The sequence below is a fragment of the Andrographis paniculata genome, unplaced genomic scaffold (genome assembly GCF_009805555.1).
Source record: "Andrographis paniculata isolate CXL003 unplaced genomic scaffold, ASM980555v1 Contig25END, whole genome shotgun sequence".
Taxonomy (NCBI): domain Eukaryota; kingdom Viridiplantae; phylum Streptophyta; class Magnoliopsida; order Lamiales; family Acanthaceae; genus Andrographis; species Andrographis paniculata.
This window is the reverse complement of record NW_026137546.1, coordinates 189,679-215,360: the sequence shown is the minus strand read 5'-3', so window position 1 is coordinate 215,360 and position 25,682 is coordinate 189,679. Positions and strand designations below refer to the sequence as shown.

General features: G+C 39.2%; 8 protein-coding genes across 17 annotated transcripts; 5 read left to right on the top strand and 3 right to left on the bottom strand.

Moving 5' to 3' along the window:
• The first annotated feature begins 742 nt into the window (after positions 1–742).
• Positions 743–3,681, top strand: LOC127245789 (peroxidase 66). 2 transcript variants are annotated; one of them, XM_051266830.1, is made up of 4 exons: positions 743–1,090; positions 1,242–2,481; positions 2,590–2,778; positions 2,926–3,681. In XM_051266830.1, the coding sequence occupies exons 2-4, from the start codon at positions 2,272–2,274 to the stop codon at positions 3,490–3,492; spliced, it is 966 nt and encodes a 321-aa protein (XP_051122787.1). In that variant the 5' UTR covers positions 743–1,090; positions 1,242–2,271; the 3' UTR covers positions 3,493–3,681. The 2 variants fall into 2 exon arrangements, with proteins under 2 accessions (XP_051122787.1, XP_051122786.1); XM_051266829.1 differs by having other exon boundaries at positions 743–2,481.
• A 728-nt stretch (positions 3,682–4,409) lies between these two features.
• Positions 4,410–6,941, bottom strand: LOC127245769 (uncharacterized). Of its 5 annotated transcripts, none has more exons than XR_007837483.1 (4): positions 6,809–6,941; positions 5,586–5,955; positions 5,284–5,483; positions 4,410–4,888 (listed from the first exon to the last, which is right to left on the bottom strand). XR_007837483.1 is itself a non-coding variant. In XM_051266797.1 (4 exons), exons 3-4 carry the CDS (start codon positions 5,470–5,472, stop codon positions 4,596–4,598), a joined length of 477 nt encoding a protein of 158 aa, XP_051122754.1. In that variant the 5' UTR covers positions 5,473–5,483; positions 5,586–5,955; positions 6,809–6,941; the 3' UTR covers positions 4,410–4,595. The 5 variants fall into 5 exon arrangements, 3 of the variants coding, with proteins under 3 accessions (XP_051122754.1, XP_051122755.1, XP_051122756.1); XR_007837482.1 differs by having other exon boundaries at positions 5,284–5,398; XM_051266797.1 differs by having other exon boundaries at positions 5,289–5,483.
• LOC127245768 (uncharacterized) lies at positions 5,962–7,387 on the top strand. Its single transcript, XM_051266796.1, has 2 exons — positions 5,962–6,286; positions 6,764–7,387. Exons 1-2 carry the CDS (start codon positions 6,008–6,010, stop codon positions 7,385–7,387), a joined length of 903 nt encoding a protein of 300 aa, XP_051122753.1. The 5' UTR covers positions 5,962–6,007.
• Positions 7,388–7,932: 545 nt separating this feature from the next.
• Positions 7,933–13,802, bottom strand: LOC127245918 (poly(ADP-ribose) glycohydrolase 1-like). Of its 2 annotated transcripts, XM_051267074.1 has the most exons (7): positions 13,453–13,802; positions 13,191–13,373; positions 12,555–12,658; positions 11,562–11,766; positions 10,298–11,229; positions 9,302–9,447; positions 7,933–8,910 (listed from the first exon to the last, which is right to left on the bottom strand). In XM_051267074.1, exons 1-6 carry the CDS (start codon positions 13,693–13,695, stop codon positions 9,432–9,434), a joined length of 1,683 nt encoding a protein of 560 aa, XP_051123031.1. In that variant the 5' UTR covers positions 13,696–13,802; the 3' UTR covers positions 7,933–8,910; positions 9,302–9,431. The 2 variants fall into 2 exon arrangements, with proteins under 2 accessions (XP_051123031.1, XP_051123030.1); XM_051267073.1 differs by lacking the exons at positions 7,933–8,910; positions 9,302–9,447 and having other exon boundaries at positions 10,067–11,229.
• Positions 13,803–15,969: 2,167 nt separating this feature from the next.
• LOC127245841 (deSI-like protein At4g17486) lies at positions 15,970–18,341 on the top strand. Of its 2 annotated transcripts, XM_051266924.1 has the most exons (5): positions 15,970–16,411; positions 16,798–17,059; positions 17,441–17,508; positions 17,721–18,040; positions 18,226–18,341. In XM_051266924.1, the coding sequence occupies exons 1-4, from the start codon at positions 16,277–16,279 to the stop codon at positions 17,991–17,993; spliced, it is 738 nt and encodes a 245-aa protein (XP_051122881.1). In that variant the 5' UTR covers positions 15,970–16,276; the 3' UTR covers positions 17,994–18,040; positions 18,226–18,341. The 2 variants fall into 2 exon arrangements, with proteins under 2 accessions (XP_051122881.1, XP_051122880.1); XM_051266923.1 differs by lacking the exon at positions 18,226–18,341 and having other exon boundaries at positions 17,721–18,213.
• Positions 18,342–18,441: 100 nt separating this feature from the next.
• On the top strand, positions 18,442–21,343 carry LOC127245838 (heat shock protein 83). Of its 2 annotated transcripts, XM_051266920.1 has the most exons (4): positions 18,442–18,854; positions 19,123–19,403; positions 19,572–20,660; positions 20,746–20,923. In XM_051266920.1, the coding sequence occupies exons 1-4, from the start codon at positions 18,575–18,577 to the stop codon at positions 20,779–20,781; spliced, it is 1,686 nt and encodes a 561-aa protein (XP_051122877.1). In that variant the 5' UTR covers positions 18,442–18,574; the 3' UTR covers positions 20,782–20,923. The 2 variants fall into 2 exon arrangements, with proteins under 2 accessions (XP_051122877.1, XP_051122875.1); XM_051266918.1 differs by having other exon boundaries at positions 19,572–21,343.
• A 186-nt stretch (positions 21,344–21,529) lies between these two features.
• LOC127245842 (probable NADH dehydrogenase [ubiquinone] 1 alpha subcomplex subunit 5, mitochondrial) lies at positions 21,530–23,236 on the top strand. The gene is made up of 2 exons (XM_051266925.1): positions 21,530–21,921; positions 22,763–23,236. The coding sequence occupies exons 1-2, from the start codon at positions 21,603–21,605 to the stop codon at positions 22,972–22,974; spliced, it is 531 nt and encodes a 176-aa protein (XP_051122882.1). The 5' UTR covers positions 21,530–21,602; the 3' UTR covers positions 22,975–23,236.
• On the bottom strand, positions 23,233–25,665 carry LOC127245837 (pentatricopeptide repeat-containing protein At5g52850, chloroplastic). Of its 2 annotated transcripts, XM_051266917.1 has the most exons (2): positions 23,670–25,665; positions 23,233–23,576 (listed from the first exon to the last, which is right to left on the bottom strand). In XM_051266917.1, exons 1-2 carry the CDS (start codon positions 25,519–25,521, stop codon positions 23,302–23,304), a joined length of 2,127 nt encoding a protein of 708 aa, XP_051122874.1. In that variant the 5' UTR covers positions 25,522–25,665; the 3' UTR covers positions 23,233–23,301. The 2 variants fall into 2 exon arrangements, with proteins under 2 accessions (XP_051122874.1, XP_051122873.1); XM_051266916.1 differs by having other exon boundaries at positions 23,233–25,665.
• Positions 25,666–25,682: the final 17 nt, after the last annotated feature.

Below are 25,682 nucleotides of genomic sequence, written 5' to 3'. Positions count from 1 at the left end.
TAAATTGAGTAGCTTTCTTTTTCTTTTTTTTTTTTTTTTATAGTGATTTTTAATATCATTAATTAACTCGGCTAAACTCATTCGAGGATAATCCAAAAGAAAATATAACTTCATTTCAATATGTTTTAAATTTTCCAATAATTCTAAAATTCTTGAATAAGGGTACTGTCTTTTCCCGTTTCGACACATCACATTGATTTGTCTAATTGAAGAATCAGAGTTTTAATTTGTTCAAAAATAAACAAGAGAGAAGAGATGGAGGTGGTGCAAAAACTCATTAGGTAAATTAATTAAATAAATATCTAATGAATATATATATCAATGGGAAGCGTCGATTGACTTCCAGCAGCACAAAAGGGCAGCAATCTTGTAAAGTCGAAAAGCCAATGGAATTAGCTAGCAATGCAATGCAATGCAATGCAATTAGGAATGGAGGAATATGAGAATGGATATGCCAGAATTAATTTCATCTGTTCTTTACAATGAAATCAAATTTCAGAACAATAATATATAATCCAATTCCTTCATTCATTGGTATGATAGATAGAGATATGATGGACCAGGAAAGGAATCTTGCAAGCTTTAAAAAGTGGGTTTGATTCCCTGGAGAGAAATGGTAAAGGATAACAAAGGTAGAAGCCACCAAGCATATGCCATTGCTCCAATGGTTTATTCCATCCCCACTACCCTCATATAAACCCCCCATCATCAATCCTCCTGCAACTCAATCAAGATGCACATCTCTAGATATCTCTGTGTGTGTGTATATATATATACATGTTTTTGGAAGAAAGAACAGAAAGAAATTAAGAAAGAAAGCAAAAAAGAAGTTTGAAGATCCATACACAGTTGAATAAAAAATTAGGGTTTTGTGTAAGTGAATTGTTCTTAGGGCTTCTCTCATTTGGCATGCACCATGGCAATGTAGATGCTTCTATGGCCATGGCTATGGTTGCTCTCTTGCCTTTTGCAGTATGCCAAAGGAGAGTTGCCCTGAGAACTTTTCGGCTTATTTTCGAATTCGAAATCAAATTAAGGGCTTATGAGAATTAAGTTATATTGTCCAAGAATCACAATGCAGCAGCCAAAGGTAAGACAGTGCAAATGGCTAGTGTTGATGCATCACTTATTAGATGCAATGTGTTATATATATATACATACACTTTGGTAGTGATTCTTGTCTCTCTAGCACAATTAATTGTAGATTTTTATAATATTTATCAACTGTCTTGGAATTGCAGTTGCAGGTATTGTTTTAGAGAAAGGTCTCTTGATATGGTGTTTAGGTTTGATTTTCTTGTCAATGGTAAGCACAGTACCAAAGGATTAATGTCAAAGGCAAAAGTACTATTGTACTAGTGGATGTTTGTTGCATTCATTTGTTTTATTATCTTTTATTTTCTTTCAACGATTTCTTTTACCAACTAACTGATTGAATTTGAGTTTGAACTTGAACTTGAACTTGAATTGATCAGGTGAACCCTACATCTATAGATAGACCAACCTGCAGATTAATTGAAAGAGACTGCAGCCTGCACTACACTCACCATTCTACAAGGGATCATTTTATTATTATTATTATTATTATACACATTGGAATGGCCAACACCCCACTCAATTGAAAACCTTATACTTAAAGATGAAAACAAAACTGAATCACATTAATTTACCAATTAGGGTTTCCTCTCAATCACCAATAATATGTTGATTATCTCTACACATTAATTTCTTGACACCCAAATTGATTTTCTAAATGAATACCTTAAAAACATGTGCATTAATTATATGTTAATTGTGGAATAACATCAATCCCTCTCAATGTTTCAACTTAAAGTTATTGCATCAATTATCATCTTACATGTATACATGTATATATATATATATATATATCTGTATATATGTTAGGTAATTTGCATGCTCATCTTTACTGTAATTTCTGGAACAGTAACTTGGAAAAAGTACAGTTGAAGGAAATTGCAAACAAACAATGCTTGGTCATAAAGTATGCATGTATGTATACATATATTCACATTTCCAACATCCATGAGTGACTTAAAAGTATTACAAATAAAGAAGCTGTTAGAACCCTCCATGCATATATATGTACACACATCTAATCAGGAATCTAATCTGCAGAATTAACGTTGTATGTTAATTATTTTTCACTTTACTCACACACATGCACTATAAATACCACAACCCTTCTGCTTCATCCTCTTCAATTCCACAAAGTTTCCCAATTTAATCCACAAACAAAATTTAATTTCAGCCATGGCTGCTGGTCTTCAACTCAAGATTTGTTTGCTAGCTTTACTTGTAGCTATTTCTCATTGTGGAGCCATTCTTGATGCCAATTACTACCAAAAAACATGCCCTCAAGCCGAAAACATCATCTACAACGTCGTCCGTAGCGCCACAAGCTTCGATCCCAAAGTTCCGGCACGCCTCCTTAGAATGTTCTTCCATGATTGCTTCGTTAGGGTACGTTCGGAATTTAGTTCTTACATGATCTTTCTTGCATTCACAACCACACAAAAAATCACATGTAATAAGGAACATTCTTATATATATATATATATGTATATTTAGGGATGTGATGCTTCGGTATTACTCGACTCGACTAAAGATAACAAGGCTGAAAAAGATGGCCCTCCCAACATGTCCCTTGCAGCATTTTATGTCATAGATGATGCAAAATCCAAGCTTGAAGAGTCGTGCCCACGCACCGTCTCCTGCGCCGATATCTTAGCCATTGCTGCAAGAGATGTTGTGCTTCTGGTGAGTAATTCATAACAGACACTATATATCATCCATATTATTCAACTTCCTTTAAAGTATAAATTAAAGGCTTCCTTTTTTTATTCTAGTGTTTATTTAATTTAACATCACACATTATTTCCATTCAAAATTGTATGTTATCATCAGTCTGGAGGGCCAAATTGGGGGGTGATGAAGGGCAGGAAAGACGGGAGAATATCAAGAGCAAACGACACCGTTTCGCAGCTCCCAGCGCCATCCTTTAACACCTCCCAGTTGATCCAAAGCTTTTCCCGGCGAGGCCTTTCCGCCGCCGACCTGGTGGCGCTCTCCGGCGGCCACACCCTCGGCTTCTCCCACTGCTCCTCCTTCGAGGCCCGCCTCCGCAACTTCAGCGCCGTCCACGACGCCGATCCGAGCCTCGACCCCGACTTCGCCGCGGAGCTGAAGAGCAAGTGCCCGAAGCCCAATCCCGACCGCAATGCCGGGCAGCTTCTGGACTCGACGGCGACGGCCTTCGACAACGATTACTACAAAAGGGTTGTCGGAGGGGAGGGAGTGTTCGTGTCGGATCAATCGATGTACGAGGATTACAGGACGAGGTGGATTGTGGAGGCGTTCGCTAGGGACCAGGGGCTGTTTTTTAGGGAGTTCGCCGGCGCCATGGTCAGGCTGGGGAACGTCGGGGTGAAGGAGGATGGGGAAGTCAGGGTTCATTGCAGAGCTGTGAATTAATTGATGATCAAGAGGGACCCCATCCCCATTGTGAGAAAATTATTGTTAAATTTTATTTCTTTTTTCCAATTAGGGTTGAGTTCGATCTGATGATCATCAGACAATCATCTTTATTTATTGTTCACATATATATATATATATATATATATATATGCTGTCTTGAACTTGAACCTTCTATATGCCATGAGAAATTTTCAATTCATTATTGGGCATTCAAGATTTATGGGCTCATAAAATGGGCCTCGAGAGCAATTCAAAAAGGGGGAAGAAGTCAAAGATTCTAATAATTGTGAATCTTGATGCTATTCTCGATCGCAGGCAATAAAATAATGATAATAATAATCTCAAGATGGAAATGATTGGAAATTGGAAAATAATGAAATTTAAATTGAATTGAAAAGAGAAGAGAAGAATAGCCTGATCTGAGTCACCTCACACTAGTGCTAATACTACTACAACTATAACAACAACAATGATCAAAGCAAGAAGAGTTGTGACGGATGGGACTGACAGAGGACCGTGAGATTTGGACCCTATCACCAAATCCTGACCGTAAGATTTGGCCCATATGAAAGCATAATTGATGGGATTGTCGTCTCTATGTATATCGTATGCGTAGAGGTAGAGGTCGAGGTCGAGGTCGAGGAGTGAGTGGTCCTTGTCATGTAATTCAGGGCCAGTACTTTTGTTTATTTATTTATTCACTCTATCCTTCCCTTGCCAAACACCAATTTCGTGGTCCCTCCAAAACAATTCCATATTTCATGTAATCAATCTTACTTGCATTCATAGCATGCAACAAACAATGGAGTAATAAAAAATCAAACTTGGGTAAAAAGTAATAAGTAACTGTAATATATATATATATATCTATATATTGATATTTCAAAAGGAGACAGTAAACATGGAAGAAGATGAGATCAGCAGCGGCAGAATATATATAAATAAATAACACTGATCCCCCAAAATATATATATAAAACTACCTCGGATTTAAAATTCAGGGAGAGATGACGATGGACAGCAACTGACAGACATTGCTCTAAGAGAGAGAAGAAAGAAAAAAGTGAAGAGAGAGAAAGAGGGTCTTGCCTGGATCCGAATTTATCGCTCCCCTCCATAACCATTACAAGAATCAGGCTCAGTTTGCTTGCTTGAGTGAATCAGTGACCTCCATACCATGGGAGGCAGAGACTGGCTGTACTTGGCCGGCGGCGGCCGCCAGGGTGGCGGAGGAGTGGCGAGGCCCTCCACCAGGAAAGAACCTCTTGAAGACACTTCAACAGGCTGCATGTGCTCTGTTTTCCAGCTCTTCGATTTCCAGGTTCCATTGAATTTGAACCACCACCATTCCTCCCATTTCCACCTCCCTGATGCTGACCCTTTCCTTCGACCACCTGCCAATGCATCAACAGGTCATCTCTCTATATCTGTATCTATACCTGTATCTCTATCTGTATATATCACACAGAATAATTTGGGGGTTTATTCTGTTGTAATCATTATACTATTGTGTTCTTGCAATGCAGGGGTGGAGGCACCAGGAAACTCCATGGAATTAAAGAAATCAAAAAAGGCAGATACTTCCATGGAGGACCACGAAAATTTGAATTTCCCTGTAAGTAGTGTAGTGTAGTGTAGTGGTGATTTGATATTATTAAGTTGTGTCCTAATTACTCATATTTTTCTTGCTAAACACGTCTGGGATTATGCAACAGGATGGCTTCCGAATCAAAACAAGAGTTTCAAATTCAAATTCAAGAACAGAGGATTGCAGCAGCAGTGTGATCACCTCACCAGGGACGAAGACCCCGAATCTGGTAGCAAGGTTGATGGGCCTGGATTTACTCCCAGAATGCACTTCTCCATCGCTATCCTCTTCCAACTCCGGGCCCAGCATGAAATCCCTGAGAAAGGACAGAAATCTTCTCCAGGTTAGATCAAGAACCACATTTTCCGCAGATGACGTCGGCGTTGGCATCAGATCATTGCCTGAAACACCAAGGATGTCATCAGCCAGAAGATCTGACTCAGAATACCACAGGCTGTCACTCCAAATTAACAGAGAGAACATAAAGGAAGAATTCAAACTACCAGGTAGAATCAGGGCACCAGGGAGACTCCGGCGCCAGGTTCAGGATGAGAACAGAAGTCCAGGGCATTACGCGAAGCAAATTGTCAAGCAGATAAAACAAAGTGTGAGTAGAAGAGTTGGCCTTGACATCACCAATGTAAACCCCGAAAAATATAAGGACATCAGAAGGGATGAAAATCTTATTCCCAGGCTCAAACCTGCCAAGACAAATTCCAGGGATTTGGGAGATGAAAACAGCCCTAGCCCTGGTGCCAAGCAATGGGCAACATTGTCATTTTCACCGAAGCTCCGGCTTTTCGACACCAACAGGAACAAACATGCAACAAGCTCAGGCAACAAGAAGCCAAGAATCTCCACATCTTCGGACAACTATCAGTCACCAAGAAGTTCAAATTCATCAAATCAGAACTTGCAAGTAACAATGCAACAGCGCAAGCAGGAAAGGGATATCAAGAAAACTGAGAATGGAGATTCCAGTTGGAGTCTACGAAAAATTCGCCATCCAACACATGATCATGCCATCAGGAAAAAGAAAGAAGAGCCATATGTTCATTCAGCAGCAGCAAATAAGGCATGCTTCAAAGACAAGAAATCCAAGAAATCTCCATTGTCAAATGAACTTGTCACTACAAATGCGCCAATCCTTCTCCCTGTCAAGAAACACCCTTCTCCTCCAGCCACAAAATTACCTCAAAAACAGGTATATATCAATATCATCAACCCTTAGTTTTCTTTATTTACTTCTCATATTTGATCCCATATTGTCATCATCTAGGTGCATTTTCATTGATTATTCATTTCTCCTAAACTTATGAAATTACCCATGAATTCTGATCTTAGTTCCTGCTGTCACTTTAACCTTACAAAGATGAATGAATTACTACGCTCAAGACTATATTTACTTTTCTGGTCAAAAGATATTAGATCTTCTTCAATCATCTGCTTTACTCCTAAAAGCTTCAGAAAACTACACTTTAGGTTTTGCAGTGCAGAAATGGCAAAATTTTCCCTTCAAAGTGAGCATGCAAGAAATAGAAATAGAAAATATAATTTCATTGATGAACAGATAGAAAATCCAAAAAGAAAAAAATCGTTACTGTCATTTCCTGTCACTTTCCTGTTTTAAATTTCACTCTCTGTGATATATAGTTATAATTTTAATTTATTTATTTTCCAGGCACAGGTTTCTAGCAAAACGAGCCATTCGTACAAGCAAGTGCACCTGCAAAGTAAGAAAATATTCGCCGCCGTCGAACCAGGGAAAACTAGCCGTTGCCCCACCAATGCGTCCGCCGCGGCGGAGGAGTACCGATATTACATCCAGTGGATCTTAACTCGATCGGGAATCGGCGGCAATGCCACACCGTTGAATTCGGGGGCGTGGCACACCTCTACACATCCTCTCGATCCCTCAATCTTTCACTATCTCGAACTCTTCCATCCCTCAGGCTCCGCGACCTTAAGCCACCGGTGCAACAGAAAGCTAATTTTCCAGCTAGTAGATGAGCTTTTGGCTGATATTTTACGTCTTCGTTTGGATATACGGCCGAGGATTTCTCCAGTCTCAGACAACTACACATTAATTGATGAATTGTGCAACAAAATTGAGGGTTACCCGGCGGCTAATTGTCAGGTGCTTGAGGATATCGATTCTCTTATCGGCAAAGATTTGAGTGAATCGCAACTGCCTGGGCAATCTGAAGTGGAATGGGAGGGATTAGTGCGTGAGATCGAAGGTGAAATCATGGATTCCTTAGTCCGTGAGACGGCGGCGATGGTCGCCGTCCGGGCGGCGGGGTGACGGAGATAGAAGAACCCTACAAAGTCACGTGGGGTCTCCCACGTGCCGAGTTGGTTCTGTGGAATCATCCACGTGGAGAATCTACAGTGCCAGAGTTAAAACAACTGCAAAATTGCATTACAGTCCTTCTGTTTGTAGGGGAACCTTATATGTAGACCCTTATCTTTATAATTATGCCAGTCTTCTGTTTAAGCCTTTAATTTTTTGACTCAAATCTTTTCAAATAAATCTAAGATTTTCTTTTAAATAAAAAAGAAGTACAAAAAACACCAACATATTCATGTGACCTCAACAATAGAAAAGGAACTTCTGATTTGATAACTTCACCAAAAAGTATGTAGAAATTGGAGAATCATATGAATATGATTCCCATATTATTGAAAGGTGAGCACGGCCAAATTCCAATAAAAATTAAATCTTGGTATAAAAGGCATAAAGGGCTATTTAACATACTATTTTTTTCAACTTTTCTTGTCTATATATGTCTAATAATGTAAATTGCTTTCATGCATGTGAAGAGTTCCTTTAACTAAAAATGGGAAACTGGAAAAGAAGAACATACTACATCCCTTTTAAGTGCACTCATGTAGAGTATATATAATAATATATATATATATATATATACAAAGATTGGAGATTTTTGAAAGTGTGGAATAAAATGAGTCATGTAGTGGAAACAAGCGACATGCACAAGGGCATCACTGAGCTTGCAAACAAATGAGTGTCAACATCATTTCTCAGTTAGTGTCTTGTCTTAATACCACCACCAGAGGAGTGAGAGTGATGAGGGCATATCTGTCATTCTCTCATCCATAGTTCAAACATTAATGATGATGAAAAGTCTTCTTAATGTGCAATAGCCAAGTGAAGTGAAGTGAAGTGGCCATTTCTCTTTACCTGTGGAGAATGGAAGTGCACAAATCAAAAAACAATGAGAGGGGTCAACCATATTAATGAAGGAATCAGATCCAAGAAACAGTCCCCTTGACTGCCCACAAATTAATTATACTCCAGAGGAGGTGTGTGTGTGTGTGTGTGTGTGTGTGAGAGAGAGAGAGAGAGAGAGAGAGAGAGAGAGAGAGAGAGAGAGTGGGAGAGAGAGAGAGAGAGAGAGAGAGAATCATTCTTGCTCCAACTTGTATTCCTGAACAGGTTTAGGTGAGAGAAGTGTATTAGATGAAAGAAAAATTCAAATGTCAAATGAATTTCGCAGAAAGAGGGCAGAGATATCCAGAATGAGATGCTTCAACACAGAACTTAAGTAATGAATCAAAATGCATAAAATTTATTGACAGCTTCGAAAGGAGGAGGAGCAAACACATGCAAGAATGGCAAATCACCAAGTTTTTATGTGTTGCTGCAGCAGCAAATGCCATGTGATTGACAGAAGCTCTTGAATTTGGATTCAGATCATTTTAACATTCAGCTAACCTCTGAAGAAATGCCTCAGTCGTAATAAAGGCTCCAAGTAATGGTACCAATTCAGTTATGTTTGAACTTTCTGGGACAAGAAATGAGCAGACCTGCAGAAGAATTTGATGACCATTATTGCAGATAACAGTTTCCCTATGCAAGGCTTTTCAAGATAATTCATTGGGATCAGTATCTACAGAGGAATCTGAATCCATAATGCTGGCTACATCTAGCCCTGTTGAAAAAAGTTCATTATGAATTCACCGCAATAATCCCCAGAGTCATCGCTCGTGGCCTTAATTGCGAGGGTCAAAAAGGCGATATGTTACATTTTACATAAGATTCAAAATAACATCAGACTAGCTGTATTACATCAAGTAGCAGCATGTTTATATTTTGTCTATGGGATGCATGAAGTGAAAATTATCTACTAGAGTGATGCTTATTGATAATTATCTACAACAACTTTGATAGAATTGCTACGACCAAGAAAGGGCTAACCTCTGTGTTCAGCTGAAGCAGGACACTACATAACTTGTTGTACTCACTTTCGTGTACAGAGCAAGGATTGCTGCGGCATTCATTGTCCTGTTGAGAGCACGATGAGCAGTTTCTAGGGAAAGAGCCCCGCTCAACTACCTTTCATCCTGCCAGCATTAGTTTGTCTAGAAATAAGGAGAAGTCGTGATGCAACAAGTAAACATAAAGGTCACATACAGCTTTAAAATAAGAAACATATGTAAAATTCGTAAGGATATGGATGAGCAAATTACAACATTGGCATGGAGAAGTTACCGAGCGAATATTTACATCTTAGGCCTAAAATAAAGTGTTACCAAGCAAATATTTACATCTTAGGCATAAAAGAAAGTATTGTACTGTTAAATGAGTCACCACCACAAGTTGTATCAACAAATTTAAATTTCATACCAAGGCATCTCCCTTTGAAATGATGATAATTAAATAGATATCATTGAGTTCAGAAAGTATCATCATCATTAACATTATTTTCATTCAGTATGTCAAGCAGATTCGCATCCTCCCAACCCAAGAGAGACAGATATGATAAGTTTCAGACATCTATTCTTAATTAAGTTGTTTTTCTTTTTCCTAAATTAGAAGAACCTGCAGGAGAGAGAGGTCAAGGATATAAGGAGTCACCTGTCAAATATTAGCTGATGAGCTCTTACAGTTACTGTACAGATGACTACATACAAGAAGCATCACTGGGAGCCTTCCCAAAGGATTATTCCACCACCCCCATAATTTAACGGATCATGGAATTGTATATATTAATGCAAAATGAGAAGTTACAAAACTATTGCGAAGTACTATCCTACAAGTTACTACATGATTGCAATCTGGTTAATTGTGTGAACATCATTACAGGGAGCCTTAAAGCCGCATATCCAACATCTGTAATGCACTGCGATGACTAATGAGCAGCTTTCTAACTTAGAATGGAATTATCTGCAGAAAAAAGAGAGAATCTTAGACCTCAAACTAGGTGCGCCCAAAATTGGGTCGTCCGCATATAAGGAGGGAAGAAGCCAATTAAAAAGTCCTAGTGTGGTTTCTCCTTTGAATCTCTGAGTTGAATACTCCACCAAAATATTCCAAAGTTCACCAACAGTCCATCCCTGTGATAGAATCCACTGCGCTACCTCTTCAAGCTTCTGCAATGAACTCAAACCAAAGGTGTAGTATAACATAAAAGGTCTTAGTGCTTGAGAAGCAGCCAGCCACTGGATTACAACTTTAACTTCAGGATCTCCCCCAAATGCACCACAGCCCCAATTTCCAGTTGCCACACCAATCCCATCATCTTCATAGATGGAATACTGATCCACCTTATTCCCCTTCTTTTCCACTGTATCACAGCTTGTTGTTCTTTTGTATCCTTGGATGGAATCTGATAGATCTTCTGTCAAAATATTATGACCGGACGTGGAAGGACCTTCTTCAATGATCATGTCATGCTTAGGTCCAAAGTCCTCACCTTTCATAAGTAGATTCGCCTTCTGTTGGTTGAAAAAGCCACAAAATGCCTTATTGCTTTCACGGAGGAGGCATTCGGATTTGTATTGTCTCTTTCCTGGATGAATAAGTGCATCAATTGCAACTATTCTTGTCTTACGTCTTCCCATTGTGTCAAAACTCTTTTCGTCCACATAATCCCCACAAAAGCGGAATGAAGCAGCATAGCCAGAGTAATTTGAGAATCTTTCTGCACCAACAACTTCAATAGCTTCATTATCTTCCATTGCAGGAGAAAAGAGTATACCAATAATTAATTCTGGATTGATCATGAAACGAATCTCCTCTTGTACACAGCCTTGGCCAAGGGCACCACCTCCTAGGTATTTATTCGCAAAATCTACCTCAAGAGCCTCACTGCAGTGATCTTCAATTAACCCGGAATTATGAACCTACATACGCGTAGAAATAAAAGAAATAAGTACAATAATAATAAGGCCATCCTTGACCTGGGAAATTGCAGAAGCTATTGCATTCCAAATTGTTTGACAATATATAAGATATTTTGCCCTTACTCTTTTTCAATAAAAGCTCAAATGCCGCTGTTAAGTTAGATACAAAGTTATCGTTTAAAGAAAGCAAGTTCAAAGCGAATCATGTTGTTCAGAATTACTGATGAGAGAACGGGAGAAAGCTGACTATGCAGAAAACTAGGGTATTAACTGATTCCCCCAAAAATCATCAAATCACATATATGCTATACTCCAGGTAAAAAATTCATTACCTCCAACTGGCAAAGAGATTTAGTAGAGTTGGACCAGAAATCAGTTCCTGGGTAAACAATGTTAGATTGGCAGTTCTTAAAAGGAAGAACTTTTCGCTCAAACGATACATTCCCCGTAGGCATATCTGAACATATCCTTTCAAAATAATGGAGAATGCACTTTATTTTATGTTCTTGATGCACTTTGTCATGTTCATACAGACTCCTGAAAACAGAGAAGTAGATATGAACCAGCCCTCCAGCCTCAGAAAACCACAACTTTTTACAATATGGAAAGAGAAACTAAATGAAAACTTCAATTTGTATAACAGAAGTGCCTATTGATAGCATATTAGTAATTACTGATAACAAGTACATACAGCTTCCTCATTGCTATTCAAACTTAAGCAGGTGCATATAGAAAATTCCAAGGATACCAATTGTCAGGTATAAAAGAAGAGCCTTCTGTTGGAGGAAGATCACAAGTAATAGTTGCCTCCCGTGTAGTGTGTACAATAAGTTCATTTGTAGTTTTTTTTCTGGTATGAGGGAAGAGTGCTGGGGCCTGGGGGTTTGCAAGTGAAACAAAGGGGGAAGAAAAGCAATTCATTCACTCCATTTGACGTAATTCTTTTGCATGACAGAATATAATGAGATAGTAAATTAAATATGTACATTCAAACCACTCAAATGCACAAGCAATAACATTTTGCTCAAGCCCAAGAAGTAAAATATGAATTCTCAGATCAGTAATAACATGATATAAGATCCAACTACCAAGTTAAAGATCAAGAAAAGCAGCTAGTGAACAAAGTATCATTCTCTCCTTTCTTTCAAATTCAAGTATCATAGAGCAATTATACACTAGTAAATGTATATCACCAAGCTCTACTGCATGAAAATAACTACTAACAATCTGAGTTTCATATGAGAGAAAAATGCAAAGATGACAGTGCAATCAAAGGTGTTAACAAAGAGAAAGCCAACATGAAAAGAAAAACATGGAAAACTTACAGAAATAAATGATCAAAGTTGATAGGTTGAAGGTGTTGGCTGCCTCTATTTCTGGTTGGGTAAAGGCAAAAAAAGGCACAAGCTAGGAGAGCAGCAATCAACTCCTGAAATATGGAATAAAATTCAAATAGTTAGATATACTGTTTTCAAGTAGAAAAGATGTGCTGCATCAATAAAAGATCTAGCGATCAAATCATGTAAGAAAGATTCTTTGAGCAAATATATGACTTCCATAATTGTATTGCTTGCTTTGTCACTCCCAGAAATTTTCCGGAACTTACACCACTGAACACAAAATAGAGGTTTTGTGAGCCATGATTCGCACCATGCAATCTACATTCATATATATATATATATATATATATAATCCTACCCCCAAGATCATTTTCAACAGTTAGATTCTATACAAAATATTACATACATCCACTAATTTTCACTCCAATAAATCCAAATCCAAACCAACCTAAAATACTACAAACATCCCAAAACACGTAATTAAAATGCTGGGAGCCATCAGTTGCAACATTCTAAGAATCCATATTTAGTCTTGAAATCTAGCTAATGAAACTCATCTGTAGCACAAAGATCTACCCAATCATTTCAGCAAAGCAAATATATACACACCATAACATTTACCTGACTCATAACCACAATACCCGATTGTTGTGATTCCAGCAATCTAAGACCAGTCTCTTTTCCGTTGCAGATGCTCCCATTCCTATAGTGGTTCTCTAACAGAACTGGCAACTTCAACAGTAAATCCGCAAGACCCGGAACCACGTCTGCAAACCACCTTTCAGATGCATCCGCTTTCATTAACTGAGATGAACGAAAGAAACATGATCAAAACTGGTAATCCATCGCCGATGCACAAACAAAGTGGTTCTAAACAACTCACTGAGTCAAAGAATCGGGAGAAGCCAAGCGAAGCCGAGGGATGGAGAGGAGACAATCGAAATTCCTTGCGCATATCAGATATGGCGGCCGCAAATGATTCACCTGAATTAACTTTGCTGTGAAGAGGACCCTTGGCAAGGCATTTGAGGAATTCCGCCACCGCTGGCTGCCAAAAGAGGGAGGAGGATCGGAGAAACAGCGGCAAAAATGGCATAATTGACTGGAAGTCTTCTCTTTCATCCATGGATACAATCGTTACCGGTACAGCAGCAGGCTCAAAAATCAAACAAAGACTTCATCAACCAAAAGCTTCATAACCGTGGCTTCAGTTCAAGAGAGCGAAGCCAGCAGTGCACCAAACTGGAAGACCGAGTCACCTTTTGACTTGACTTGGGATGAAGGCGAGGCATGTCCGTTGGGTTTAATCTACGTTGGGCCTATATCGGGCCACGGCCCAATCATATTTATTCGATTGTTCATTATATATTTTTACATTGTTTATTGCAATGTATATTTTTATAATAAATATTTAAGTATGTATAAATTATTACATAAAATATTTAATCTTTTAAAAATAGTTAGGGTGTGTTTATGGCGAGGGATTTCAAAAACTTATTGCAAAGCTACAGTAGAGTGGGAAAGAAGCGCGAAATCAAAGGCTAGTAGACAAGCTTTTCAACGTATGTTTTTAATTTTAGGTAGACATTACTACAAATAGACAATTGCATACTGTCATACATGATTGTGCATTAGTTGTTTAATTTTATTACAGGAAGCTTTCCACTGTTGTGAAATACTACATGACATATTCTATTTTTTGATTTCATAATTGATTACGACATTCATGATAATAAATTTCGAAATTGTTATCATCTAAAAGAAAAAAGATAACATAGACGTGAACCCGGACGAAACGACCTGTACGGATCCTGGTGATGAAGACAGATTAATTGAATACATCAGTGTGCCGCAACCCTCAACATATAAGGACGTCACTAACTCATATTTTTGCCACCTAATCCCTCTCACAATTCATAATTTAGATAAATTATTTTATGTATTACATTATTGATTCCCTTATATAATAATACTTTCATCCGCCCACTAATAAATTATCACTTTTTCTATTTTGGTCGGTCTGCTCACTAATAAATTATCACTTTTTCTATTTTGGTCGATCTTGTAACAAAATACTTCTCCCGTACATAACAGAATATTCATTTTTTCATTTTAGTCCGTCCCATAACATAACAAAGTATCCATTTTCTTTTTTATTAATTGTACTATCTACCTAACATTACAAATACTCTTACAACTTACAGTATATTACACAAATGTCATTACCTTTATATCACACAGGTTATTTTACTTTCTACTTTATTCCTATTATATTCAAATATAATACTAATATTTCTAAAATTACGTATAAAAAACAAATGGATACTTCTTTATGAGATGGAGGGAATATTTATTTTTATTTTTAATAACCGATATTATATATCTAAAATTACAACTACAATTTCAATTTACATATTCTAGTTTTTATTAGTTTAATCTTTTTATCTTTATTTTATCTCAACATAATACTTCCTTCAACTTAAACTCCTTGTAACATTTCATTTTTTTTGTTTGTTTCAAATTCACTGAAACATTTCCAAATTTAAAAATAATTAATAATATTCATATACAATTTACTTTATTCCATCACATCACTCAAATAAAAAGACAAATAATTATTTATCTCTCCAATGACATCACTTAATATCCAAATTATTTCAAATTATCGTACTTAATACTCCCACCTAAATTTTTGTGCCAAATACAAATGTTGTATAGTATTTGAGACGGATGGAGTACTAAATACTAAAACACTACACCAAATTTTTTAGTCTTTTTAATTTTACTCTTATTATATCTCACAGCTATGATAACACTAATATTTTTAAAAATTTAAAAAGCAAACTAATAAATCGATATAGGAAAAGAATACTTCTTTCTTTTTATAAGAAAAATAACATTTGTTTTTTCATCTAATTTTTTAATAATATTATTATACTTCTCCAATACAATAGTTTTATTTACTATTTTTGTCCGTTACAAGACAATAGTCTTATTTCATTATTATTACACAATTGCCACTGCTTTTTACTAATACACTCACAAAAAATAAATAAAAAAAAGTCTTTTACCCATATTTTATCCCTTGTCAATATAATATCAATATTCTTTAAATCTCGTGTCCAATACAACAAGACTATAGTTTTGAAACAAAAGAAATATTAATTTATAAAAAAAAATAAAAATATTTTTATTAATATTGTGTAATACTCCTATAAAATTAATAATATTTATGCAATATATTAAAGATTCTAAAAATATTAGTTAAAATTAAATAGGAAGAATGACAAAATAGAAAAATAACACCAAATACTAGAATTGTAGTACTATTTCATCATATTTCTATATTATACTTCACAAATGTTGTATTACCAAATTAAAAAAGTCAATTCATTTTCATCTAAATTTCTTTGGATTCATTTTCTGTACCAAAACACGGCTGAACACGGCCAACAATTTTGGGGTTCATGAACATAGTTCTGAGTTCTGACCTTACATGGCTTGTAAGGATTGCGTTCTGTATTGGTGATATATTCTCCATTTTGAACTATAGCTACCTGCTGTAGAAGTGTTCCTCTTCCTTCAAAAATTCAAATCAAAATCTGGTCTCCAATTGTTTTTATACGCGGTCGCAGAGGTTTCTTGTATTTTGTTGGCTGAGGAGGAAGAAGAAAGGGCGGATTTCAGGTAGAATTTAGGAGAAAGGGATGGCCGAGGTGATCCTCTATGTATACGACGTGACGAATAGCGACAGTGAAAAGACTAACAACACGATTATGCAGATCAACAAGCTCCTCAAAGATGGAATTGGTCTTGGCGGTATCTTCCACAGCGCCGTTCAGGTTCCTTCCTCATCCCCCCATATTTTTTTCGCTTAGTTTATCCATAAAATGCCATTATGCAGTTCGTTTACCATACACAGTAATTCGCATGGTATTTTGTTCTATGTTTTTGTTTTTCGTAGATCTAGGGTTTAGCTCTACCCATTTGGTTTGCCGTAAGTTTCTTTGATTACTGGAATTGAAATGCACTTTGGGAATTGTATATGAAGGTCTCTGATGTGATCATTCTAAGCTTTTCTCTGTATATTATTTTACTGTACTTTCATTATTTAATCATTGATTGGTCGATCGACTTCACTGTGTTATTGTCTATCACTTCACCATTGTTGGTTAGCATACAGCTGAGGGTTTTCTTATTTCGAGTGGCATTGAAACTTTTGGAGCAGGTTTATGGAGAAGAGGAATGGTCGTTTGGGTACTGTGAACATGGCACTGGAGTATTCAGCTGTCCATCTACGAAGAATCCAATGTACACTTACCGTGAAACCATTAAAATGGGGACTACAGCCTTGTCTATCTACAAGGTTAATCAGATTCTGCGGGAGCTTAGTCAAGAGTGGCCTGGGCACTCGTATGATTTGCTATCGAAAAATTGCAACCATTTCTGTAACAAATTCTGTGAAAGACTTGGCGTGCAAAAGCTTCCTGGTAATTGCAATAACCTATCTCTATCTTGTCTGTTCTTTAGCATGTCTGATATATATTTTCTATGCACTTCGATCTTTATTTTGTTTCCATTTTTTCGCTATGGAAGAGTTATTGTTCACATTTATGTATTCTGTTCTGTAGAATTATTTTTTTCTGTGATAAATATCTCCGATAATCAGAGCCAAAACGACAATATAATCAGTTCATAATTACCTTGTTAGACTGGAACACTTCAAAGGCCTCAATTTGCATTATATCTCTATCATCTGCTATGGTTACACTGCTATGCTTGCGACTTAGAAACATCTTGATCACAAGGCGACTCCCTTCCTTGCCACTTCACCGATTTTCTGTGACCGTCAACTCGCACCTTTGTAACAGGTTGGGTTAACAGGTTTGCACACGCTGGCGACACAGCTGTGGAGATTGCAGAGAACACTGCCCACCGAGTAAGAGTCCATTTTCTTTTGTGATTACTTTTGGCCCTTTTTTGGAAGTTTATGCATTTTGATTACATTTCACTTTTATATCAACATGTATGTATGTATATGTTTGTGTGAATTGAATCCAGTGGAGCCCTTTTGGAATTGCTGTTTTGTCAACTCTTCACTTTGAATCGAACAATGTATGCATTGTCTAACCCGTTACTCTGTTGTCGCAGCTGAGACAAGCTAAAACCGAAATTGTATCAGCGAGCAAGGTGGCCTACCAGTTTGTAGCCGGACTTGCATCAAAGAATTCTGCTGTTTCTCCAGAATCTACCGGAAACTCGGTCAAGGGAAGCCCACGGTTCCAAGCGTCGTGGTTCAAGAATCTCATTGCAAATGGCGCCAAGCCTTCTAGTAGTTCAGAACTCAAAAATCAGGACAAAGTCGGAACAACGGATAAACAACAACAAAACCGTGCAAATGCACATCCACACTTTGACTTGTGACTGGACATTTCCCCGGCAATATCCATGAACTCTGAAGGATCGTCTTCGTAAGACCTCTGGCTATTTATTTCTTGTGATTATTGCTTAATGTTCTAAAGATAGTGTTGTTCGTTTGTGAATTTGTTCACCAGTGTTAAAAAACAAATTGCAAATAGTTGTTATTGATTCTTTTACCCAGAACTACATGATCTTTTGTTTAAGATGGTTGTGAGCTATCCTATTCTGATTTCAGTTTAAAGGAAAATCGTGTTTATAAGGGAGAAAACGTGGTTATAAGGTTGTGAGTTTTTCTGAAACACGGTTTCATTTGAAATGGAAAAACGTGTTTTGGTGGAAGTAGAATCGAGAGCTTTAGAGAAGGCTCCAGAATCTCCCCGCCAAGTTCTCCACTCTTCCAACGGCCCGAACGACACGACTGCGCTAGAACCTCCTAGAACATTTTCATCTCTCTCGTATAAATAAGGGCTTCTCCATCTTCCCCCCACACCGTGATAATTAGCAGTGTTCTATCGAAGTATTCGCTCTATCAATCGATAATCTCGTCGCGCTCCCAGTTTCTGTGAGAACTGTGTTTTGATTCAATGGCGGAAGTGCAGACACCCGATGCGGAGACATTCGCTTTCCAGGCGGAGATCAACCAGCTTTTGAGCCTTATCATCAACACTTTCTATAGCAACAAGGAGATCTTCCTTCGGGAGTTGATCAGCAATGCGTCCGATGCCTTGGACAAGATCCGATTTGAAAGCTTGACTGATAAGAGCAAGCTCGACGCTCAGCCGGAACTCTTTATTCGCCTTGTTCCTGATAAGGTTAACAAGACGCTCTCCATTATCGACAGTGGTGTTGGAATGACTAAAGCAGGTATTGTTACGTTGTTGAGGGTTTTTTTTTTTTTTTTTTTCTAAATTTTATTACCTTTTATACTTCATTACGAATTCCAAGTGCGATTGTGATTAATTTCTGTTCTCATCTTCTATTATCTTGTGTTTGACGAAATGAGAAATGGTCTCGGTTCATACCTTTTGGCTTACGTTTTGCGTTCTCTTTTGCTATTACGTGTGTTTGAACAAGTGAAAAATGATCGCGCTTGGTAACTGTAGCTTACCTGCGAATTCCTAAAATCTGGCAGATCTGGTGAACAACTTGGGTACGATTGCGAGGTCTGGTACAAAGGAATTCATGGAGGCATTGCAGGCTGGAGCCGATGTTAGCATGATTGGACAGTTTGGCGTGGGATTCTACTCTGCCTACCTTGTGGCAGAGAAGGTGATTGTGACCACGAAGCACAATGACGACGAGCAGTACATCTGGGAATCACAAGCTGGTGGTTCCTTCACTGTGACGAGGGATACGGAGGGGGAACAACTTGGCCGAGGAACCAAGATCACCCTCTTCTTGAAAGAAGATCAGGTAAATGTCATACTAAATATAATCAATGATGCGCGAGAAATATGCAGAATGTCATGTGGTATGATTACATCAGTTGTGGTTTGCTCTCATTTATCCACTTGCCCTTTTTGGGATATGCCTTAGTTTGATGATGATGGTGTTGATACTTTGCTTGATTAATGTGCACAGCTGGAATATCTAGAGGAGCGGAGAATCAAGGATCTCGTGAAAAAGCACTCTGAATTCATCAGTTATCCGATTTATCTCTGGACTGAGAAAACAACTGAGAAAGAAATAAGTGACGATGAAGATGATGAACCGAAGAAGGAAGATGAGGGAGAGGTGGAAGAAGTAGACGAGGACAAGGAGAAGGAGAAAGGCAAGAAAAAGAAGATTAAGGAAGTCTCCCATGAATGGCAGTTAATCAACAAGCAGAAGCCCATTTGGTTGCGCAAGCCAGAGGAGATCACAAAAGAGGAGTACGCCTCTTTCTACAAAAGCTTAACAAACGACTGGGAAGAACATCTTGCTGTCAAGCACTTCTCAGTTGAGGGGCAGCTCGAATTCAAGGCAATCATCTTCGTCCCCAAAAGAGCTCCATTTGATCTCTTTGACACCCGCAAGAAAATGAACAACATCAAACTCTACGTCAGGAGGGTCTTCATCATGGATAACTGCGAGGAACTCATCCCTGAGTACCTCGGATTTGTCAAAGGTGTTGTTGATTCAGATGATCTTCCCCTCAACATCTCCCGTGAGATGTTGCAGCAGAACAAGATCCTAAAGGTCATCAGAAAGAATCTGGTGAAGAAATGCATCGAACTGTTCAATGAAATTGCCGAGAACAAAGAAGATTACAACAAATTCTACGAGGCCTTCTCGAAGAACCTCAAGTTGGGCATCCATGAAGACAGCCAGAACAGATCCAAATTAGCTGACTTACTTAGGTATCACTCAACCAAGAGTGGCGATGAGTTGACAAGCCTGAAAGACTACGTTACAAGGATGAAAGAGGGACAGAAGGACATTTACTACATCACCGGAGAGAGCAAGAAGGCTGTAGAGAATTCACCATTCCTTGAGCGCCTTAAGAAGAGAGGCTACGAGGTGCTCTACATGGTCGATGCCATCGACGAATATGCAGTAGGTCAATTGAAGGAATATGATGGCAAGAAGCTCGTATCTGCCACCAAGGAGGGACTCAAGTTAGACGACGAGACGGAGGAAGAAAAGAAGCAAAGGGAGGAGAAAAAGAAGTCGTTCGAGAGCCTCTGCAAGGTGATCAAGGACATCCTCGGTGACAAAGTGGAGAAGGTGGTTGTATCCGACAGAATTGTTGACTCGCCGTGCTGTTTGGTGACAGGAGAGTATGGCTGGACAGCCAACATGGAGAGGATAATGAAGGCCCAGGCGCTGAGGGACAGCACCATGAGCTCGTACATGTCTAGCAAGAAAACGATGGAGATTAATCCCGACAATGGGATCATGGAGGAGCTCCGGAAGAGGGCTGAGGCTGACAAGAATGACAAGTCTGTTAAGGATCTAGTGTTGCTGCTGTTCGAGACTGCTTTGCTGACGTCTGGATTTAGTTTGGATGATCCAAACACTTTTGCTGCTAGGATTCACAGGATGCTGAAGCTGGGGTTGGGAATTGACGAGGAGGAAGGTGTGGAGGATGCTGAGATGCCGGCACTGGAAGAGGAAGGCAATGAGGAAAGCAAAATGGAGGAGGTTGATTAAGGGAAATGATACAAGTTATTAATTAATGTAGGAAAGGATTGGATGGAAGGCTGAGTGTCTGCTGCTAATGTGCTATGGTGTCTTTCTTTATTATTATTTTTTTTTTCTTTTTGTTTTGGTTTGATCTGAGATGATTTCGGTGCGTGTGCTGAATGGTGTCTCGAGGGTACTGTGAATGTTATTGTTGCAGTGAATTCAATGAAGTCTTTCTTTTAACGTTCTGCGTTCTGGGCTTAGTTTTAAAATCCGAATATTAAAATGTAGCTTTAATGTCATCTTTATAATTAATTTTTCTGTTTGAGCTTGCTTAGAGATGATTGGGCTGGGCTGTAGGCAGATAAATGGGCCCATTTGTGATGGTCGAGCGAGAAGAGTTAGTGACAGGCAGACGGGGGTATAGTCGGGTCGGGTAGTTATAATTTGGCGAAGGAAGACAACGGAGGAGAGGAGAGGGGAGGGGAGACAGATCAAATCGGAAAGATGTTTCTTCGACGGGTGGCGCGGCCGCTGATGATGATGGCGAAAATCAAGGAAACGACGGGGATTGTAGGCCTCGAAGTTGTCCCCAACGCCCGAGAAGTTCTTATCGGCCTCTACAGCAAAACCCTAGATGAGATCAAGTCGGTGCCGGAGGACGAAGGATACCGCAAGGCTGTTGAGAGCTTCACTCGTCACCGGTTGCAGGTTTGCCAGGAGGAGGAGGATTGGGAAGCCATCGAGAAAAGAGTCGGATGTGGACAGGTAGAGGAGCTGATCGAGGAGGCCGAGGATGAGCTCAAGCTCATCGGTTTCATGAACGGTGACTGCTTTGAATTTTTCTTTCCCTGTTTCATTTTTAACCTTACTGTATTCTGCAACATTTTTTTCCTCCTCCAGTACGGTGATGTTTCTCGGTTTTGAAATTATTTGTCTGATCGTTGAGTTAGGGCTAGACTTAGAATTCTGAAATACTTCCATGAAAATTGAGAAGGAAGAAACAATTTTCCAAACCAAATTCGATCACATCTTCATTGTAGGTAAGATTAATTTCAGCCTCTTTTTTTTCAATGTACCTTCTGAATGGTAACGACAAAGATTTGAACAATAGACGATGAACATAGTATCAAATGGTTTAGTTTTTCTTGGTTTCACAAGCAGCTTTAGCTTTAGCTTTAGCGTTATTCTTCACTAATATAAAAATGAGAAGCATGGTGCAATAACACTTGATATCCTGCTCTTTCATGCTTGCTTGAAGCTTTAGGTGTTTTGGAAAACCATTTACTTTCCTTTTAATCTGACTGAACAGATAAAATAGGGTGGGGGTATTATTGTATGGAAAAACTCCAGATTTTATGGAAGATATGCTAAAACCTTATGTCTTGGTGGCTTTGCTATAAACAGATGATGTGCACATAATGCGGTCGGTGGCTTCTGTTTTTATGAGATTTTTCTGGGGTTTCAAAAGTCAGTTTTGGCAACATCTTTGGTGAAATAAGTCTGAATAGGGGAAAGGGTAGTTCTTGTTTGCAGTTCTACTATGTTAGTTGTTTTTTCTCCCAAGTTTATCATCTTGTGACATTGTCCTTAATGCTTTTGTGGATGTGAGACTGGCCTCTATATCTAGTTTTAATGATTTAATTGATTTGCCAATCTCGGCGCAGAATGGAAGCCGTGGGGTATTCCTGATGACTATGAGTGTGAAGTCATTGAGAACAATGCCCCGGTGCCCAAGCACGTCCCCCTGCACCGACCTGGTCCCCTTCCTGAAGAGTTCTACAAGACGATGGAGGCTGTTGAGACCAACACTTTAAAGGATGCTATTTCTGCCTCCCAAAAAGATCCTGAAGTTGCATCAGGTGAAGCACAACCATAGTAGTTTGATTCAAACAACTGTTGGTTTGGCAAGAATTCATATGTTGGAATCTAAATCTGTCTGCTTTCAGAATCAGATTTCTTGCATGTTCTCTGAACTTTAATGTTGTTTTGCCTTATGTATCACATTCTCATCACCCTGACAAAAGCTCCATATTTAGTTAATAACCTTGAGCCATCACTTTCTCCTGTGGAGACTCATCTATGTTATGCCATCATGATGCGAATAAGCTATGAAAATCTTGCATGTTTTGCGCCGTTTAGATTTGTGAAGTATGACTATATGATTTGCTGTGATGCTGAACTGTATTGCCAGTTGAGTCAATTTCTACAGGACTACAGTCATTCGACTGCGGACGCTATCTCCTAAATCAAAGCGGCTCGCATTGTCGTAAATGGTTGCTAAAATAGCATCGAATTCAGAATCAGAAGGGTCTAGTTTAAGGCCTTGTCTTGCCATTTCTTCTCCGAGAAGCACATGACCGTGCAATTTGCAGGCGAGGAGCAACCTTTTGTATGTCGTTGCATTGGGGCTGATAGGCATGGTTTGCAGAAAGCTTACAGCCTCTTCTACTCTCCCAGCTTTGCCGAGAAGATCAACCACTAAGTTATAATGATTTATCTTAGGCTTTACGCCATACACTTCTCTTATAGATTGAAAATATTCGATTCCCATGTCTACTAACCCGTCTTGACTGCAGGCGAGCATCACTGTCGACATTGTTACAGAATCGGGCCTAACTCCTGCCAACCTCATGTCCTCCAAGGTTGAGAGCGCCGAGGATGTTTGTCCGGTGAGCACGTAGCTATGCATCAAAGTATTCCATGAAATGATGTCCGGGTCAGAAATTTCACTGAAAGCTTTCAAGGCATCTTCGATACTCTTGCAGTTGCCATAGAAGTCGATCAAGCTGTTCAGAACTGAGGTCTGTCTGCCGAAGCCGGACGAGATGGAACAACAATGGATCTGTCTCCCAATTTGCATGGCACATTGGTTAGCACACGCCGATAAGAAGGTGGATAACATGAAACCATCCATCAAGAAACTGTTGTCGTGCACGTACTTGATGGTATCGAGAGTTAGCCTATGACGGCCTGTCTGATTCAGCTTCGACGCCAGAACTGTATAAGTTACAATGCTTTTGTTATTCATTCCATCAGCGAATCTCATCGCGCAATCCACCAGCTGTGATCCGGTATAAGCCTCGACAAGAGCATTTCCAACTTTGGCATCACTGTCCGAGTTAGTTTTGACGATGAAGCCATGGATCTTCCTCGTTTCCTCTTTGCCGCAAGCTTGAAGAACACTCACGAGTGTAAAAGAATTCGGCTGCTGCCCAGAACGGCGCATTGCAAGAAAAGCTCGAAAACACCTGTCTTTGAGATCACGTGCAGCCATACCCACAATCAACGTGCTCCAAGATGCAACATTTGGTAGAGTTATCTGGTTAAACACTCGGACAACATCTTCGACACCAATAGAACACTTAACATAAAGATCTAAAAGAGCGTTACCCAAAGAAACATCGATCTCTAACCCGGTCACGACCACCTGTGCGTGTACCTGTCTTCCCAATTGCAGAGCTCGTGGTGACGCACAGACATTCAGGATTGCGGCATAGCTATAATTGTTCGGAGTGACATTTCTTCCCATCATCTGCCTAAATGCAGTGACAGCCTCGCAGAAGTTCAAGCTGTGCGCGAAACCAGTTATCACAGCCGTCCATAACTGCTGATCTTCTTCTGGTGTCTGTTTTGCAACCATAACAGCATCGTCCATCTTTCGAAGCTTTGCGTAGGCAGACACAAGAGCCGTCTTGAGGACAAGATTCAAACGAGCACCCCAAATGATCGACTGACTGTGAACTAATCTAGCATGATCGGAGGACCTACAAGCGCCTAAAAGCTTCACAAAGGTATACTCATTCGGAAACACCTTTTCTTCGATCATGCGATTGAACAACCGTAACGCCCCATCGTGATCCCCGGCCTCGACAAGTGAAGAAACCATTGCTGTCCAAGAAACTGTGTCCCCATTGTCCAGGGCAGCAAATACTCTAACTGCTTCTTGAAGCAAACCACATTTGGAATACAATTCAATCAGTGTGCTACAAAGAATGGGATTGGATTCAAAGCCTTGCTTTATTATACTTCCATGAACTCCAGTGGCATGAACAAGATCCCCCAGAGCTGAACATGATCTTAGCACATTTGAGAAAGTGAATTCGTTGGGGATTGTTCCAGATATCTTCATCGAGTCGAAGAAACTGAGGGCTTCCGTGTGGCTCCCATTCTTGACATAAGCAGACATAACACTGGTCCAAGACACGACATCTCTGTGCGACATTTCGTCGAACAGGTAGCGTGCGTATCCGACTCCACTGCATTTGGCGTAGAGGGAGAGCAGATTGTTGGTGACCACGAGGTTGTGTTTGATCCCCAATTTGATTGCCGGGCTGTGGATGTACAGCCCATCTTTCAATGAATTTTTGTTGCAGAAAGATACGATCCTTGAACAGGTTTCTTCGAGCAGGCTTCTTCCTAACATTAAAATTAACAAAAAGGGAAATCTACGAGAAAGAGTCGGCGTAGCAAGAGAGGGCAATAAAGTAAAAAACTAAGGTGTTTTGTGTGTGCTTTTTTAATTGCTTTTATTTCCAAATAAAATAATAAGATATATATATATGACAGATTGAGATAATCGTGTGT

Excerpts from the sequence above, each read along its gene's own strand:
- LOC127245768 (XM_051266796.1), top strand. The coding sequence starts at position 6,008 with ATGCAACAGCGCAAGCAGGAAAGGGATATCAAGAAAACTGAGAATGGA. Across the intron at positions 6,287-6,763 it reads CAAAATTACCTCAAAAACAG|GCACAGGTTTCTAGCAAAAC; the intron begins GTATATATCAAT and ends TTTATTTTCCAG.
- LOC127245842 (XM_051266925.1), top strand. The coding sequence starts at position 21,603 with ATGTTTCTTCGACGGGTGGCGCGGCCGCTGATGATGATGGCGAAAATC. Across the intron at positions 21,922-22,762 it reads GCTCATCGGTTTCATGAACG|AATGGAAGCCGTGGGGTATT; the intron begins GTGACTGCTTTG and ends ATCTCGGCGCAG.
- LOC127245789 (XM_051266830.1), top strand. The coding sequence starts at position 2,272 with ATGGCTGCTGGTCTTCAACTCAAGATTTGTTTGCTAGCTTTACTTGTA. Across the intron at positions 2,482-2,589 it reads TCCATGATTGCTTCGTTAGG|GGATGTGATGCTTCGGTATT; the intron begins GTACGTTCGGAA and ends ATGTATATTTAG. Across the intron at positions 2,779-2,925 it reads CAAGAGATGTTGTGCTTCTG|TCTGGAGGGCCAAATTGGGG; the intron begins GTGAGTAATTCA and ends TGTTATCATCAG.
- LOC127245838 (XM_051266918.1), top strand. The coding sequence starts at position 18,575 with ATGGCGGAAGTGCAGACACCCGATGCGGAGACATTCGCTTTCCAGGCG. Across the intron at positions 18,855-19,122 it reads TGTTGGAATGACTAAAGCAG|ATCTGGTGAACAACTTGGGT; the intron begins GTATTGTTACGT and ends AAAATCTGGCAG. Across the intron at positions 19,404-19,571 it reads TCTTCTTGAAAGAAGATCAG|CTGGAATATCTAGAGGAGCG; the intron begins GTAAATGTCATA and ends TAATGTGCACAG.
- LOC127245841 (XM_051266924.1), top strand. The coding sequence starts at position 16,277 with ATGGCCGAGGTGATCCTCTATGTATACGACGTGACGAATAGCGACAGT. Across the intron at positions 17,060-17,440 it reads TGGCGTGCAAAAGCTTCCTG|GTTGGGTTAACAGGTTTGCA; the intron begins GTAATTGCAATA and ends CCTTTGTAACAG. Across the intron at positions 17,509-17,720 it reads CAGAGAACACTGCCCACCGA|CTGAGACAAGCTAAAACCGA; the intron begins GTAAGAGTCCAT and ends CTGTTGTCGCAG.
- LOC127245837 (XM_051266916.1), bottom strand. The coding sequence starts at position 25,521 with ATGTTAGGAAGAAGCCTGCTCGAAGAAACCTGTTCAAGGATCGTATCT.
- LOC127245769 (XM_051266797.1), bottom strand. The coding sequence starts at position 5,472 with ATGCCAACGCCGACGTCATCTGCGGAAAATGTGGTTCTTGATCTAACC. Across the intron at positions 4,889-5,288 it reads ATTCGGGGTCTTCGTCCCTG|GTGGTCGAAGGAAAGGGTCA; the intron begins GTGAGGTGATCA and ends ATGCATTGGCAG.
- LOC127245918 (XM_051267073.1), bottom strand. The coding sequence starts at position 13,695 with ATGGATGAAAGAGAAGACTTCCAGTCAATTATGCCATTTTTGCCGCTG. Across the intron at positions 11,767-12,554 it reads AACTTTGATCATTTATTTCT|GAGTCTGTATGAACATGACA; the intron begins GTAAGTTTTCCA and ends CTCTGTTTTCAG. Across the intron at positions 11,230-11,561 it reads AATCTCTTTGCCAGTTGGAG|GTTCATAATTCCGGGTTAAT; the intron begins GTAATGAATTTT and ends ACGCGTATGTAG.